Source organism: Episyrphus balteatus, chromosome 4, assembly GCF_945859705.1.
Source record: "Episyrphus balteatus chromosome 4, idEpiBalt1.1, whole genome shotgun sequence".
In the NCBI taxonomy this organism is placed as follows: domain Eukaryota; kingdom Metazoa; phylum Arthropoda; class Insecta; order Diptera; family Syrphidae; genus Episyrphus; species Episyrphus balteatus.
In genome coordinates this window covers 82,599,834-82,615,751 of record NC_079137.1, presented here as the reverse complement: position 1 = coordinate 82,615,751, position 15,918 = coordinate 82,599,834, and the positions used below count along the sequence as shown (strand labels likewise).

At 34.1% G+C, this 15,918-nt stretch overlaps 3 protein-coding genes across 4 annotated transcripts; 2 read left to right on the top strand and 1 right to left on the bottom strand.

Moving 5' to 3' along the window:
- Positions 1-133: 133 nt before the first annotated feature.
- LOC129919778 (arginine/serine-rich coiled-coil protein 2) lies at positions 134-5,104 on the top strand. 2 transcript variants are annotated; one of them, XM_056000818.1, is made up of 4 exons: positions 134-309; positions 778-858; positions 1,714-1,797; positions 4,048-5,104. In XM_056000818.1, exons 1-4 carry the CDS (start codon positions 247-249, stop codon positions 4,990-4,992), a joined length of 1,173 nt encoding a protein of 390 aa, XP_055856793.1. In that variant the 5' UTR covers positions 134-246; the 3' UTR covers positions 4,993-5,104. The 2 variants fall into 2 exon arrangements, with proteins under 2 accessions (XP_055856793.1, XP_055856794.1); XM_056000819.1 differs by lacking the exon at positions 778-858.
- LOC129919777 (UDP-glucose:glycoprotein glucosyltransferase) lies at positions 5,082-12,944 on the bottom strand. The gene is made up of 16 exons (XM_056000817.1): positions 12,755-12,944; positions 12,476-12,690; positions 11,813-12,413; positions 9,575-9,770; positions 9,214-9,427; positions 8,940-9,157; positions 8,664-8,879; positions 7,971-8,612; positions 7,729-7,908; positions 7,420-7,657; positions 7,067-7,358; positions 6,892-7,012; positions 6,517-6,830; positions 6,160-6,454; positions 5,865-6,098; positions 5,082-5,802 (listed from the first exon to the last, which is right to left on the bottom strand). The coding sequence occupies exons 1-16, from the start codon at positions 12,766-12,768 to the stop codon at positions 5,194-5,196; spliced, it is 4,599 nt and encodes a 1,532-aa protein (XP_055856792.1). The 5' UTR covers positions 12,769-12,944; the 3' UTR covers positions 5,082-5,193.
- Positions 12,945-14,107: 1,163 nt separating this feature from the next.
- Positions 14,108-14,906, top strand: LOC129919776 (mitochondrial import inner membrane translocase subunit TIM14). Its single transcript, XM_056000816.1, has 3 exons — positions 14,108-14,230; positions 14,296-14,535; positions 14,593-14,906. Exons 1-3 carry the CDS (start codon positions 14,228-14,230, stop codon positions 14,704-14,706), a joined length of 357 nt encoding a protein of 118 aa, XP_055856791.1. The 5' UTR covers positions 14,108-14,227; the 3' UTR covers positions 14,707-14,906.
- Positions 14,907-15,918: the final 1,012 nt, after the last annotated feature.

The window sequence follows — 15,918 nt, the reverse complement described above, 5'->3', positions numbered from 1 at the left end:
GTAAACGCAAAAATTGTCCGATGTAAACTCCAACCCAGTAAAAATATTCTAAACTGGAAATATTGACGTCACATTGTACACATTCTACCACTCACTACTCTTTGGCTGACACAAAACCGCTCCGCGATATCATCCGTCTGTCATCTTTCACATTCATAAAAAATAAAAAAAAAAATTAGAAGAAAAATAAGTTCATCATACATCTTCTGCTCTTTATTAAATAATTTTTAAGAAAATTTCTTAAAAATGGAAAGAATTGTGAATTACAGCAGCGAAGAAGAATATGAAGATTCTCCCAAAAGAAATGCGGTAAATAATAAACACCTTCTTAATAATAGAAAGATTACCTTTAAAAAAAAAAAAAAATGTATAACATTGTCATGAGGGAATTTTTGGTAAAAATGGCGTCTTTTTATTAAATCTGCAAAAAATCAATACATTTTTTTTTCTTTCTCATAATTATATACCTTACCTATAATTTTATTTATGAATTATAAATAATTTTCAAACCACAATATTTAAATTTTAAAAATAAAAATATTGGATATGGGTTATATTGAGTTCATGTGTTATCATTTTGTATTGAAGCATGACAGGGATCTTATGTGTCCTTAAAATTTATTAATGAGACCCAGATAGGTCTCTTCTCATCATTATAAATAACCTTCCATCAATCAAATTATAAAAAAAAGATTATACAAACAAAAAACACGTATCCTTTTAGTATTAAAGTAAATAACATAGTTTGCTGTTTCTGAATAGTTGCCAATTCTTTAGGCTGAACGCTGTCCGGTGCTTGAAATCGACCCGAACAAGCGGAATAAAGGAGATTCTTCTAGCCGTCATCCCAAAGAAGAGGTAACCGCTTTTAATTCATTTCGTTTAAATAAATTTTTTGTTTAGATTTAAATTAATTTAAATTAAAATTCATAAAAATGAGCTAGTTTATTCTTTAAAACTTTTAAAATTGTTCATCGAGATCGATTTTTTTTAACCATAATATTGTGGCTTTAGAGAAATTAAAAAAAAAAGCATTCCATAATACTTTTAATTGAGATTATAATAAAGTTCAGGTGCATCTTGTTTTTCCTCTAAAAAAAAATTATAAAAAAAAACAAAATGCACTTGTGACTATCTTTAATTTGCAATCAATCTTTGAAATAGAAAATAAGAAAATATAATAAAAAAAATGTCAATGCTTAGAAATTATTATATTAACAAAAATCCACTGTGTTATTATTATATATCAATTCTCAAATCAAATCAACTACTACCCCCATCTAAGTCACATCAATCAGAAAAAGATGATAAATAGAGAAGTTTATTTGTGTGCAAAATGAACAATTGCAAAGATTTATAATTCTTCTTACCGTCAAGACAAGCCAGACAATTATAAAAACTCCTACTGAACGTGTTATCACAAAAACATAATGTGTCTCTCCTCAGAACGTGAGTATAAAGTAAATTCCAACTAACTGTTTTATTACAGGACAAACAAACAAAAATGAATGTGAAGATACCAATTTTCATCTCAGCAAAAAAAGAAAAAAAAAAAAAGTAAAGAAACTTTCCATAGAAACCCAGATGATACGCACTTGATCGAATTATTATTTAAAATATCTTTAAAAGAAATTTCCTAAATTAAATATATTTATAATATTCAGTTAAAACCTTGTAATAATGAAAATTATCTTTGTTTTTTTATTCTTTTAGAATATACGAGACAGAAATCAGGGTTCCTCGCTTCATCGAGATCGAGACAACAACAAGGAATCATCACAAAATGTCTATAGAAAGGTTAAGGTTTATTTTTACAAAAAACAAATTTTCAAAGGGTGTTTTAAGGGCATTACTAGGTTTGCGACTATATCCAAAAATCGTCATCACAGGCGATTTTAATGTACACAATTCTTCGTGGCTTCGCTATTCTGGGAAGAAAATACGCGAAAATGTGTCGCTGAGTTAAACCGCCTAAAATGGATATGCGACCTGCATCTGCGAATTGCTAATAGTCGCTTAATTTGACATTTCATTCATATGAGTGGTCGCAGAGAGCTGCGAACTGTAATACAAACATTTGAAGCTAAATCAATTCGTGCGAAATATTTGTTCGTAGCTTTGTGGAATGCGTTTTGTATTTTTTGTTGTTGGTCGGATAAAAAACATTAAAATGTGTTTATTTTGTAATTTTAACTAGTTTTACGCAATGTGATCACTTTTTCACTTTTTTAAACAATTAAAATAAGAATAAGTTGATATTTGCTTTAGAAAAAGCCTTAAAAGAATTATTCTCAGACGCAGTTCGCAGCTCATATGAATGGCACTTAACTTGTATCCTTGAATGGGGTTAAAATAATCAAACCGAAAGAGAATTTGTGGTTTTACTCATAGCGGTTATTAGGGTTAAAGATGTAACGTTAAGTTGATTTAAAGCCAACCCCACTATAGGGAAACTGGACAAATTGTAAACAAGCTTTCGAAGAACCATGAACAATAGGGTGTTCCATTTATTCTGATTTATATTTCCGTTGTTCCCCACTTAGAAAACTGGTTATATATGTATGTATTTTGTATTAAACACATAAGATATCGGCCTTTTAGCTGAGGTGAAATGGGCGCTCAACAAGCTCAGTTTTTCCTTTTTTTTTGCCTTCCAACATGGACCACACTAATGACCAAAGATTACGGCAAAAATACTACAATATCAAACAGGCATTAAAATTGTTTGGTAATTTGTAAAAAATATTTGTTACTCTACTTCACCTTTGGTTCCAACGTTCGTTTACAATGACACTTTCGAGAAAGCTAACCTTCTCGACAGGTAGTTTGTTGCCAATTCAATTTTATTAGAAAGTGTCATGACTCGCCTTTCCCTTGAAAGATTAAATAGTTGTATGGGACCCAACTTTCTCCATACACGTTGAGTAGCAAAAGTCCTTAAAGATCTTGACATATACAAATCCGCTGGCCCGGATAGTATCCTCCCATTTGTTTTACTCTACTGGTCTCGTACCGAGTGGATGGAAACCAGCATTTGTCCTGCCTGTCCCTAAAAAAGGTGTATCCTCCTCACACTTTAACTATCGTCTGATTACACTCACGCCTCTTCTTTCCAAGGTCATGGAAACGCTGATTTATTATCATTTTAAGATATATCTCGAGGAACGAAAGCTTCTTAATGACCAGCTTCCGTAGCAATAGGTTCATTGGTGATGTTGCTGATGATAATACTCTGGGGTGGAATCGGCTAAGGTGATTGTTGATTCTTGATCATCACAATAAGTACTTTTGCTCCACGTAAGATGATTATCAAAGTGACAATCACCTTTTTGCTATGGATTGTGGGTGACAGCTATATATGTGTCACTTTCACTTTCTATCCTCAACGGCGAACTTCGTTATATTAAAAAATAATAAGAAAATTTTAGTTCGTTGAGTAAAATATGGTTTCTTGTGAAGAAAAAAATATAAAAAATTGGGCACCGGTAAGATCGAACCTCGGTCTTCCCAGTGTGAGTCGAATAATCATCGAAATCTCTGCACTTGTAGGGTTTTGGTGATCACTTTACTCAGAGCAAAGAATAGGTGATGGTCAAAAGTGACAATCAAAAAGGTGACAATTAACTATCACCTTAGCCGATTCCACCCCTGAGTTTTTCATATTCGTTTCCTGATTCTCGGCCATGTTCATCTCATGAACGACTAAAAAATATGATAAGCTCCTTAAATTCTGATCTAGAAATTGCGTAGAATTTTAAGCTTCAAAAACACAATACTGTCATTAAAGCGGAACCTGCCTCCCATGCCATAATCTTTGAGCTTCTTGGATAGCGTCATGTCTCGTTCTTCTATCGTAGTTTTATAAGCATAGCTAAAAAAAAAAATTTGTTGCATACAAAATACATATAAAAACGACATAGATTTTATGTAGATAATTTACGACGTGCTACCTATTCAAGAATCGAATGCAAAATGTATAAAATTTTTTAAATATCTAATTTTTTAATACCCAAACTAAATGAGAAAAATTTTCATTTATGACTACAGAATTCTCACAAAGAAGAAAGTAATCGAAGCTCAAGGCCGTCATCAAGTAGAGACCAGCACTATCATCGCGACGACAGGCGTACTGAAAGATCTCACGAAAAGAAAAGAGACTCAAAAGACGATCGCAGGCGAAAGGACAACCATCGAGAACGTGATCGGGACTATGAGCATCGCGAGCTAGATAGGGATCGTCGTGATCGTTCTGACAAACATCGTCGTGACAGATATGGCAAAGATAATTCACACCGTGAGAAAGGCAAACGAAGAAGATCATCAGATTCTCCCACACCGAGTAGCAAAGATCACAATACGTCAAGCAGCAGTCGCCATCGCAATCGTTCGAGGTCACGTTCGCCATCTAAAGACAAACGAACAATTGTATCAACACCACCTGCAAGTGGTGTCGGAAAACACCAAAAATACGAACCGAAAGAAGAACCAACTGCTACAACCTCAGTATCTCAAAACAAAAACGTCCCAACTAACTTGCAAGCGGTTCTTAGTCCACCACTCAGTGATGAAGCTCCAAAAACATCAGCAATTGTTATAAACAAAACAGACGGTACCCCGATTGCACTCCCCACTTATTACAACCCCAATATCATCAATCCAACCAAATATGCAGAACAAGTGCAAAAGAGAAAACTTATATGGGGAGCTAAAAAGGCTGAGGACACATCGGCTAAATGGGGACATGCGACATTCTCAGAGGACTCTGATGGTAAGGTTGCATCCAAATTTATGCGCCTAATGGGTATTAAATCTGCGCCCAAGCCCGGCGATAGTCCAGCGAATGCTCCAGTAGCCGAGAAAAAGGGTCCCGATGTTAAGTCAAGACAAGCAATGTTTTCTAACATGGAACAGCAGTATGAAGTTGCCCGACAAGTTACACACACAATGCGAGGAGTCGGCTTGGGCTTTGGTTCCCAATCGCGACAGTATTAGATAATAAGTTGTTACAAATAAATTATGTATATGAAAATTAACCAAAAAAAATAAGAGAGTTAATTAAAAAGAAATAATTTTTTGTGATCTTGATTCACAATACAAAAAAGTATTGAATTTTGTTTTTTATTCTTAAGGATTTCAAAATTATTCTATTTTTAAGGGATGTGTATGAGTTGGAGTTCTAAACTTTTATTTTGATCACAATTCGCTATGTTTATTGGGATGCGATTCTTCTGCTGATTCATGTTCGTCGCTATGAATCGATGATGATGACGATGTTTCATCGTGTTCAATATTTTCATGGTCTTCCACTTTCGCCATTAATTTTTTAATTTCGAGATCGTAGGTTTTCCATTCAGGCACAATTCTTTGGGCAGCAGTTAGTTTCGCTTCCTTTGTTTGTGGATTGTTGCACAAATCTATAACTTTTGCTTTTTTGAAGGAATTATCACTACACCAGGTTTGACACCAAAGCCATTCATCTGGTAGGGATTTTATAGCCACTTGATGAATCATGTTATTTGGTAAATCTTGATCGAGATTTGACAAACTATTAGGATCCTGGCTAAGAGCTTGATACTGGCCCCTGAGTCGATCGCCAGCAGCTATTTTACGGAACCTCTTCAAATCGACAACATACAAGGCAGAAATATGATACCGCCTGCCCATAAGGTGACTACGCCAATAACCTTGTTTCCAAAATCGGAAACCTTCCATTTCCGTTCTGGAGTCACAGAATGGAGTGTAAGCATATGGAGCTCCATTTAAATCCAATTCGTTAAGTTCATTCATGTCTGCACGCACAATCTAAAAAAAAAGGACATTTACTTGGTTAGGCTTGAAAGTTGGTTAACGAATGAAATACTTACTGCATCAGCATCTACAAATATAATTTTTCTAATATTGAGCGGGAATAGCACATCAAGGAAAAGGATTTTATAACCCCAAATCGTTCTCTGCTTCTCAGTTTGCTGATGAAGCCATCGTGGCCATTTGTATTGTACCAATTCATATTGAAATCCATATTCCTTAGCCATATGCGGCAAGAAATCGGTAAACTGCGGCGATAGGTAATTCTTCAAGAACCAGAATTTAACCGGAGACTGTAAAACAATAATGTAAGTTCATATATTATAACTTGTTGCTAATTTATGATGAAATTACTTTTGTATGCTTCATTAGAGAAACCATCATTATACGAAGAAGTCGCTCATATAAATGCCCAGATGCAACTGAGAAAATATTCAAAGTTTCAGTATCGGAATCAGCAGAAGCAGAACTAAAGGAACTTGTTATCGAATTCCAAATGCCCTTATTTCCCTCTTCATCATCGCCTAAGAGATCGATGTTTGTCATTCCAGGTTTTTTCGCAACACGAAGTTTAATGACATGTGAGCGCAAGGAGCTAATCATAATACGTGTTTTATTGTTGGCATGGATAGTGTTTGTACCTTCAGCGCTAGAATTGAAAAATGATGTCATTTATTGATAAATAATTTAGGATTTATGTTTAAAACATACTTGGATATCTCATAAATCTCAGAACTTTTGCCATCTCGTAGTCGCAACTCCCAAATTCCAGGATTAGCTTTCAATTGGAAGTAACCCAAATTAGCCATGACAATTGTATCTACCATTGTAGGATTATCCTTGGTGCCTAATGTAACTTGAAGTCCTCTTGGTGGTGCCCCTGTCATTGAGTCAAAGCAATGACCTTCTAAGAGAAGATATTCCAATTCGAATTCACTATGTACTGGTCCTCCGATTTCAGCCAATTTAACATTATCAAGATCGTAAACAGATCGCACAACTTCAACCAGCCAATTTTCTGGAACCTAAATAAAAACTTTTAGTAATCTGAAATATCTCTTGGATAGAAAAAAAAACATCTTCAACCTGTAAGTTTTGAGTAAGCAATGGATTAGCCGGCAACCCACTAAACTTGGCAATTGGTCCCTCCGACTGTTTGCCATTTGGTAAGAACTGAATTTCCGGTTCGACAACATATCGATAGAAACTGAGAACCAAAAAATAAAATTAATGTAATTTATAAAATGGCTTAAAGATTTACTTTTTGACTGGCATATCACTATGCTGTGGAACGGGCAACATAAACACACGCATTTGACAATTGATAGTGTTGCGCAGTAAAATCAATATCGAAGCAAGTTTCTGTGCACTTCTGGATGCCGGATCGAGTACAGCTACTATTTCAAATTGCAGTTGTGTGGGCTCTTTGGGTGGCAAATTAACGACAGAGTGGTCTTCTTTTACATCTGAAGGAATATTAAATCTAGTTTTTGTTTCCCTGGGCAATAAAGTTGACAAGACCTTTAATAGAGTGTCGCTCGAAATTTCAAAATCTTAAAATAAATCAATACATATAAGAGTTTGTTCTGGTTTTTTGATCCTTCTTGGACAAACCTTCTTCATGATTTTGCAAAGCCTTTCTGATCTTATCCCCATACTGATGCGTATTGCAGCGGTCCACCAAACCAAAATCTTCAATATTAAACTGCTCTTGTTTTTCTAAAGGACCAAACATTTTTCCATTTGCAATAACCATCCGTTCAGATTTATTTATATTTATAACTCGCTGACTATACACTCGCAGCATTTTCAAATGCAATTCTGTTGAATAAATGATGTCCTTCACAGGTGCCTTTAAATATAGAAATGTACATAGTTTCATCGAGATAGTCTTGAGAAAATAAAGGTGGTTCTAATACTTACCGGAACATCATTAAAAGGACCTTTTGGGGTTTTTAACCATCTCAAAGCCACTTCTAATCCATTAGGTCCAGGCATTGTTTGTGACAAAGCCCATATTAATCGATTAAGATTATCCTTGTTTGAAATTTTTCCACCTTCGACATTTGGAATGAATGCAACTCTACCACTTGTTGTTGATTTCTAAAATTAAAAGAAAATTATAATTTTTTAAAAACTCTAAATCGAAATTAAAGAATATTTACCGTGTATTTCAAAGCACTAATCAATAAGTCTCTTCCTTCTTGAGTGTCCAAATCGGCAAACACCCACAATGTTAGAAAATGAATATCATTTTGACCAATTTTTTCTGACGAATGCTTTCCTGTGAAATACTTCAAATTATCCATCAAAGTAGCAGTCATATCACGATTCGATAATCGCTCCAAAGCCTTAATATTAGCTAAATCTTTATGAGGATTTCCAGTGAGATCCAAAAACTTGACATCATCACTCGAGAGAATTCGCTGATTTAGTCTTGGCATGACATGAGGCTGATTCATAAGATAGTCCATGACATTTTCAGAGTCTGTCAAATCCCCACGATAGACACTCTTTTGCAAAGTAGTGGTCTGTTGAATAATCTCACTTAAAATAGTCTCTTCGAATTCATCGGGAGTTAAAAGTGATTTTTGCATTGGAACACCATTAAGAAGTGCCTGTGGTGTTTCTTTGAATCCAAGACGTTCAACAAACTCTTCAGAAAGTGTCCGGCCATAATCATAATCCGAATCTTCGCTAAGAATTTCTTCGAGCTCTGCAACAGACAATTTATCGAATGTCGATCTAATTTGAGCGCGAATATCTCGTTGGGTTATTTGTTTGTTCGATTTGACTGAAGCAAATACCTGAAAAGGTTCCAAATTAGCTTTGATTTAAGGGAAGTTTAAGTAACTTGCATCAGTTAAAAAGCTTAGAGCAGCACGAGAATCTTTCTTTTGTGAAACATAGTTATAAGCACAGAACATAGCCAAGTAATCTGCAGAAGTTTCTTGAGTTTCTTGTCTTGTATCAAAAACTAAACCTAATCGAATTGGTGCTAGATGTATGACAAAACTTTCAGCTAATTTAACTAATGACCGACTATCGGGATGTAATGGATCAATGACTAGGACCTAGAAAGATATTTAAACTCAATGATTAAATTCAAAGAAAAATAAAGGTTGGTAGTATACCAAATTAAAAACATTTTTTCGTATGTTTCTCAACATTCCTGGGAATGTTGGTCGCAACAAATCCATTACACTTGCTGGCCAGCGACGGTATTGGGCATCGTTTTCCATATCGTTTACCCACATAATGGCGGTATCTCGAATGTCAATGGCAAAGTCTTTAGTCGAAGAACTGGAAAGGTCCAGTGTTAATAGAGATGAAGCTATTTTACCCTCAATGTCTAAAAAAAATCTATATAAATAAACATGAAAGAAATATCAATTTAAGATAAGTTACTATTCTTGTATAGGGTTTCGAGCACTCGCACTTCGGATCTAAACGTTTCCATAAGTGAACTAAGATCGAGTGTGTCAGCATCAAAAAACAATCCATTGACAAATAGAGCTCCGTCTGGTGGAGCGATATTCAAAGTTCGTCCGAATACCTCTGTGTTGTGTTTAACTTCCTGACGCAGTTCTTCGGTCACTGATTGTGGCAACAAACTTTTAGCCTAAAAATTATTTAAAAAAATTATTTAAATACTATAAAACTGGGCTATTGTGATTTGTGATAGTCACAAGAACCAAATTTGGACTGCGGAAATCACCGATCACAAATCACAATAGCAGATTCCACCCCTGGTCAATAGGGAAATTACTTGAGTTGGAAAATTTTGAGCTGTAAACTGAAGGATTTGTAGTGCCTCCTCTCCGTGTATCTCAGCCACTCGCTGTGCGGCTTGCAGACCGAGTTCTTGGAACTCCCAAGCCTTCAAGGGAGCGATTTCTTCACTTTTTTCAAGTAGGTTGTTTCGTAAACGGTCAAGATTAATAGCAAGGTGCGGGAATTTTTCTCTAAATACAAAAAAATTAATCAAAAGTTCTATGGTACTTACATCTGGATAAAAATGAAGGCCCATTCATTCAGATGAATAAATCTATCTTTACTCTTTCCAGGGCAGTGGTATGAAAATCATACTACTTTTTTTGGGCATTTTTCAAGCTGTAATGTGCAATGGTAGTAAATTAATACTACATTTCTATGTAAAGGAGAATGGCCATTTTGGACATTCGGCGGCCATTAATTAAATTGGTGTCAAATGAAAGATCTATAACTAAGGAAAAACTTTTGCTATGGAAGTTTAGGTCTATTGCATTAAGAATGCGAGATATTGCACTTTTTTTTGTATTGTTATACATCGCTTAGTGTGTGAAGGCCAAATTGAATTATATATTTTTTTAATATAAAATATAATGTTGTGTCATTTGCCCTGAGTCTTAAGGGATAAACCCTTGTAAGTGTGAAAATTCGTGTTTTTTCCTGAATTTTTTGTGAAGAGGCTTTCTATTAATTAAATACATACATACAATAAATGTACATATAGCGAATTCAATGTATTTTAAGAATTTGCTATGTATTTACAAAAAAATTGAGTTCCGTTATTTTTGTAGAAGATCTCCTAGAGGACTTCCACAAAAAGTTGTCTGGCCAAATTGTTTTAAATAAGAAAATCAAAAAGATTCGTATTTAGAATAGATGAATGCAGGTAATGAACGAAGTAATAATAAAAATTTTGATTTTTGACAAAATCGTGGCTTCCCAAATAAAAAAATCGTTTTTTACCAAGAAAATGTACACGTTAAATTATTCCTTTGTTCATTGCTTGGCAAAAGTATCTAAGTAAAACGTGTGAAAATTTCAAGCCGTTTAGGAGAAATTTTTCCCATCGGCTTTGAAAACACAGTTTCGAGAAAAACGTGTTTAAAAATTTTGAGAACCATGTAAACTAAGTTAAAAAGTCTTCACAAATACGCTATTTTCTCCGAAACTAATTGGTATCAATTTCAAATTTTTGATTTTTTAAAATTACAATTAGGTATAACCCCTTAAGACATTAATCTTGAATATCCGACCCAATTGAACGAATAATATAATATTTGTAAGCCAACAACTTCTAGATTCAGTTCGAGAGTTTTCAAACAAACAAAAACTTGAATAACAAAAATTTCAAAATTGACTCGAAATTGTTGTTTTAAAAAGCTTATATTTTTGGTTCAATTGAATTTGGTACAATATTGAGACAATCTACATAAATGCATTGTATCGTTTTCTGATGTATGTCACAAGGTTAAAACTTCAGCACAAGATATGTAAGACTTACTGGTTAAATACAATGGTGCAAATGTAGCTGTAGCTTGTAGTACTGTCAAAAGTTGGTGGCAGCTGAGCAAAAAGTTGAGAATTCTTCAACTTGCTCTTCAAGCTACAGCTACAACTACACCATTCTATCCAGCCAGTTAATTACATCATAATATAACCAATTCATTAATGGCCGCGTATCGTCCACATTCCATGCAAATTTACCCATTCTCCTTTGTTTCTTGAAGACATTTGATTCAACTCACATAGAAATGTGGTATTAATTTAGCTGGCGATAACACGAGGCAATATTCATCGATGTCTCTTCCTTTGTACCAATTAGTTCTATGTTATATGTTCTTTCTTTATTTCTATCTGTATAGGGTATAGCCCGACTCAGGACAAAACGACTTCGTACACCCCAACTCACGACAGCCCGATTCAACCCATAGCCCGACTCAAGATAACCCGACTCATCGCAACTCGACTCAGGTAAGAACTCGACCTGAGTCGAGTTGCGATGAGTCGGGTTATCTTGAGTCGGGCTATGTGTTGAATCGGGCTGTCGTGAGTCGGGGTGTACAAAGTCGTGTTGTCCTGAGTCGGGCTTTCTTAACACTCTTCGTACATAATAATAATTAATACCCTTGTACATTAAAGCTTGAAAAAATGCTAAAATTGGTTGTACGACTTTTATACCACTGCCCCGGAAAGACTTAAAAGAACCCTCATATCAATCCAGAATAAAATTACCTACTTTAATGCTTTAAAATCGAATCCTTCTATTTCAGTCTCCGCGGGTTCGCTAACTTTAATATCTTCATCAACCACTTTCTGTGAGTCATCTTGACTTTTGTACTCTGTCGATTTAAGATGCAACTCGACACCATATCCAGAAAGACGAACTTTCTTACCCGATGACTTCCGCAGATAATGTCGACTTATGTACTTAATATTCCCTTGCATAGCTTGTTTTTCGAGAATCTTATGAAATGCTCTGAAATCATCAGAACCAATGTCCCCATAGAAAACAACAACCTTGCCAGTTGCATTCTCTGACCCGGGATAGACATGGTCAAAGCCATAGCTTATGTTTTCTTCTTCATTTTTAGACAAACTAATCTTTAGTTTGCTTTTCATTTCATCAATAGTGCAGGCAATTTCATTGTTAACCGTCACAAAATTGTCTCTGCCACAATCTCCATTGGCAAGAACTTCTTTGGCTATTTGAAAATGCGCCTGAATGCGAGGCGTTAAACTATGCATCGATACAGCTAGTTTAAGCAATGAAATCTGCGAATTGCCAAGTAGATTTTTGACAACATTCATAGACGTGATGTATTGCTTGGATTCAGTGTCTAAAGAATTGATTTCTAGTAATTAGATTATAACTATATTATTGAATATTCAATTGAATTACCAATTTGTGCAAGCGGAGTATCTAATCTAGTAATGTCTCTAAGGAAATCCCAATAGAGCGCCGGATTTTCATCCGCTAAATATTCGGCTATTTCTAGATATAAAGGTGTTTGCTGCCATTTGGCATTTATAAGGGTGGTAATGGGGTAGCTTTTGGATGTTGAATTTGCGAATTTTAGGCAAAAAACACCCAAAAAAAGGCAGGTAACAAGTTTTCTGTGTGCATGGAACAAGAAATAGGTGACAATATGTTTTTTAATGAAATTTTGTTTGTAGTTACCTAAAAGCACTCATTTTATGTTTAATTGATAAAAGGGATATTGGATAGTTAATTAAAACATTATTTTATAATTGAATCACGAGAGACCGGTGGTAAATTACTTATTTTTTAAACCACGTATGCCTTTAATAAAAAATGACCAGCTAAAAACGAAGAAGTGACAAATGTGGAGCGTCCGAGAGCAAGGGCTGCAGTTGTGAGCGAGAACAAGAATATGAAATGTAAACGCAGGACAGGGTAGGATAGGAACAGTGCTGTCGCATTTAAATTTTTTTGTCTAAATGTCAATACTATTTTAGAAGTGTATGCTTGCAAGGTAGCTTCGTTGCACGTCAAAAATTGAAAAATTTCATTAAGCTTAACTACAATGACCTAAAAAGTGGGAAATTTACAAAAATAAAAATTTTTTTAGGAAAAAACTACAAAGATTGTTTTTTAGACCAAAAAATAAGCTTTCTGCATCATTATTTTTAATTTTGTGGTCTTAAAAACGGTCACAAAATGAGTTTGAAAATTTTCACTTTTTGACTTTTTGCAAAAAGTGGCCGTTGTAGTTAAGGCTTAACTACATTCACCACTTTTTGAAAAAGTACAAAAGTGAAAATATTTTTTTTCTGGCTAACGGGGTTTTTTTTTGCATTCTGCATCATTTATTTTAATTTTCTAGTCCGAAAAACCATACAAAAATGCGTTTGAAAATTTTCACTTTTGTACTTTTTCACTTTTTGAGCCAATGTAGTTAAGGGTTTATGCTTTTTGCTTCGCAGTATGCAACTTGTGAACAAAATTATTACATGTACTAGATTATTTGGATAGTTTTGTTGACATTTTTGTATACCTTGAACCAAAAATAAAGTAAGGTATCCCAACGATTTCCGAAGATAAAAGTTATTGAGCCATAGTTTTTGACAAGTAGCTCTAAAACCTAGTACGCAGCTGAAGTGAAGAGACATTTTTCATATAAAAATAGCACAACGAAATCTTGAACTAAAAATTTTGTTTTGCTTTTCGTTTTTCTATACGTAGCTGTAGCAGGGATACAAAATCGTCTTTCAGCATCGTATCAAAAGTGAAATAAAAAGTTATTGAATTGTACTTTTTGATTCTTTCAGATTTTATTGAAGAATGATTAAAAATAAACATTTTTTAATGAACCTAGAACCAAAGCAAAATTGATTTTTTAAACTTCGTGTAAAACTAATAATTTACTACTTTTGTACTTTCTTAAGCAGTGGCCATTGTAGTTGAGGCTTTAAGATTTTATTTTCCGAATTGTGTTTCCACCATGGGGGAACATCGTGAATATAAATGGTATAATGTGAAACGAAATGGAATCGATTTATTGGTATAACAAATCAGCTGTTAAATGTCATTTAATATTAGTCCTATTCCACTACTACGAACTTGCTAATAAAAATATTTGTTGTGAAATTTTTAGTAAATTTAAATTGTTGACCAAAACAGAACTTAAAAATGGTAAAAAGATTAGTAATATTAAAGTGCATTTCATAAATGATATAAATTCCTGTTGACAATTACAGGCTAGCTCAGTCATTTTAGCAGGTCTTGGAGTAGCAGCCGTAGGCTTCGCAGGAAAGCACTTAATGCGCCGAATGCCTGCAATGAGTGTTAAAATTAATGAAGCTATCAAAAATCTACCCAAATTCGATGCCGAATCATTGGCCAATTCAAAATACTACAAAGGTGGATTTGATCCAAAGATGAACAAACGAGAAGCCTCTTTAATACTTGGAGTTAGTCCAACAGCATCAAAAGGAAAGGTTAGATTGAATCAAATGATTCTTGAATGTTCTAGATTGATAAATAATTTATTTTAGGTAAAAGATGCGCATAAAAAAATCATGCTTTTGAATCATCCCGATCGAGGAGGTTCCCCCTATTTGGCTGCTAAAATAAATGAAGCAAAAGATTTGTTAGATAATAGTAAATGAGTATGAAGCATAAAAATTCAGTACACACATGGTTTTGTGCTGAGAGTAGTTCCTCCACCAAAACTTTATTTTGAATTAAAGAACAAAACAAAAAAGCAGTTTTGTTTGTACATAAATAGATTACTAGAAGTGTTTTTAAGGAGTTGTTTGGTTTGTCAGTTAATGAATCGAATGTTTAAAAAAAAAATAATAAAAAAAACGTGAAAAAAAGGAATGAATTTGAAATTTGAAAGCTTATAGGTGTTGGCAGGGCCGGCCCTTCCCTATGTGCAAGATGTGCAAATGCACAGGGCGCAAACTCTAAAAAAAACTACATGAATATTTTATAATTCTTCTAATATTTTGAATACCAATTTCTTGTATCCATTTCTAGACTATTAAATTCAAAGAATTTCTGAACATGCAAATTACAGCATTTTATCATTACGTAACAAAAAAAATCTTTGGTAGATATGCACACTAGCCTAGTTCAATGAACTAGTTCATCTTAGTGAACTTAGTTCAATTTAGTTCTCGAATAGCGAAAAAGATTTGTTTCAACAAACTGAATTTAACTGAATTTAACTTTATTTAGCTTAATAAGCCATTTAGTTTAGATTGTTTACATTTTTTTACCTTAACTTAATTTAATATCACAGTTACTATGCTTCGTATTAATTTGTATATATCATTTGATAATAATTTATATTTATATACAGCCCTATTCTGCTGTTCCCGTGAATCTCAGATCCGATTCACACATTCGGTTCACTTTAACTCTACCTTGCCATTCTGCTATCCATCGGGTAAACTGCATTATCATCCCTCAATTTGACGTCGAGGTGAACGTCAAATTAAAAAAAAAATGGCGACGAAGTAAATTGAAAGGAAAAAAAATTTTTTGTTTGTGTTTATTTGCATAGAAAAAATAAAAGCAGCCGATTAAATGTTAAGAAATAATTAAAAATTTATGAAAAGTGGCATTTTGCTTAATTTCAACGATGGTGAATTTATTTTTACAAACAAAAGTGACAGATCCGCAACATTTTTTATGCGGATTGCAAATGTATGGAGCAAGTTCATTCACGTGATTAGTGGAATACTGAACAACATTACCGATATTACCGACGTGAGTTTGGATTCCCCCCGATGAATAGCAGAATCGTAATTGGTGAATATTTAGCGATTTTTCCCCCCGATGGATAGCAGAATAGGGCTGATAGTTATAGTTTG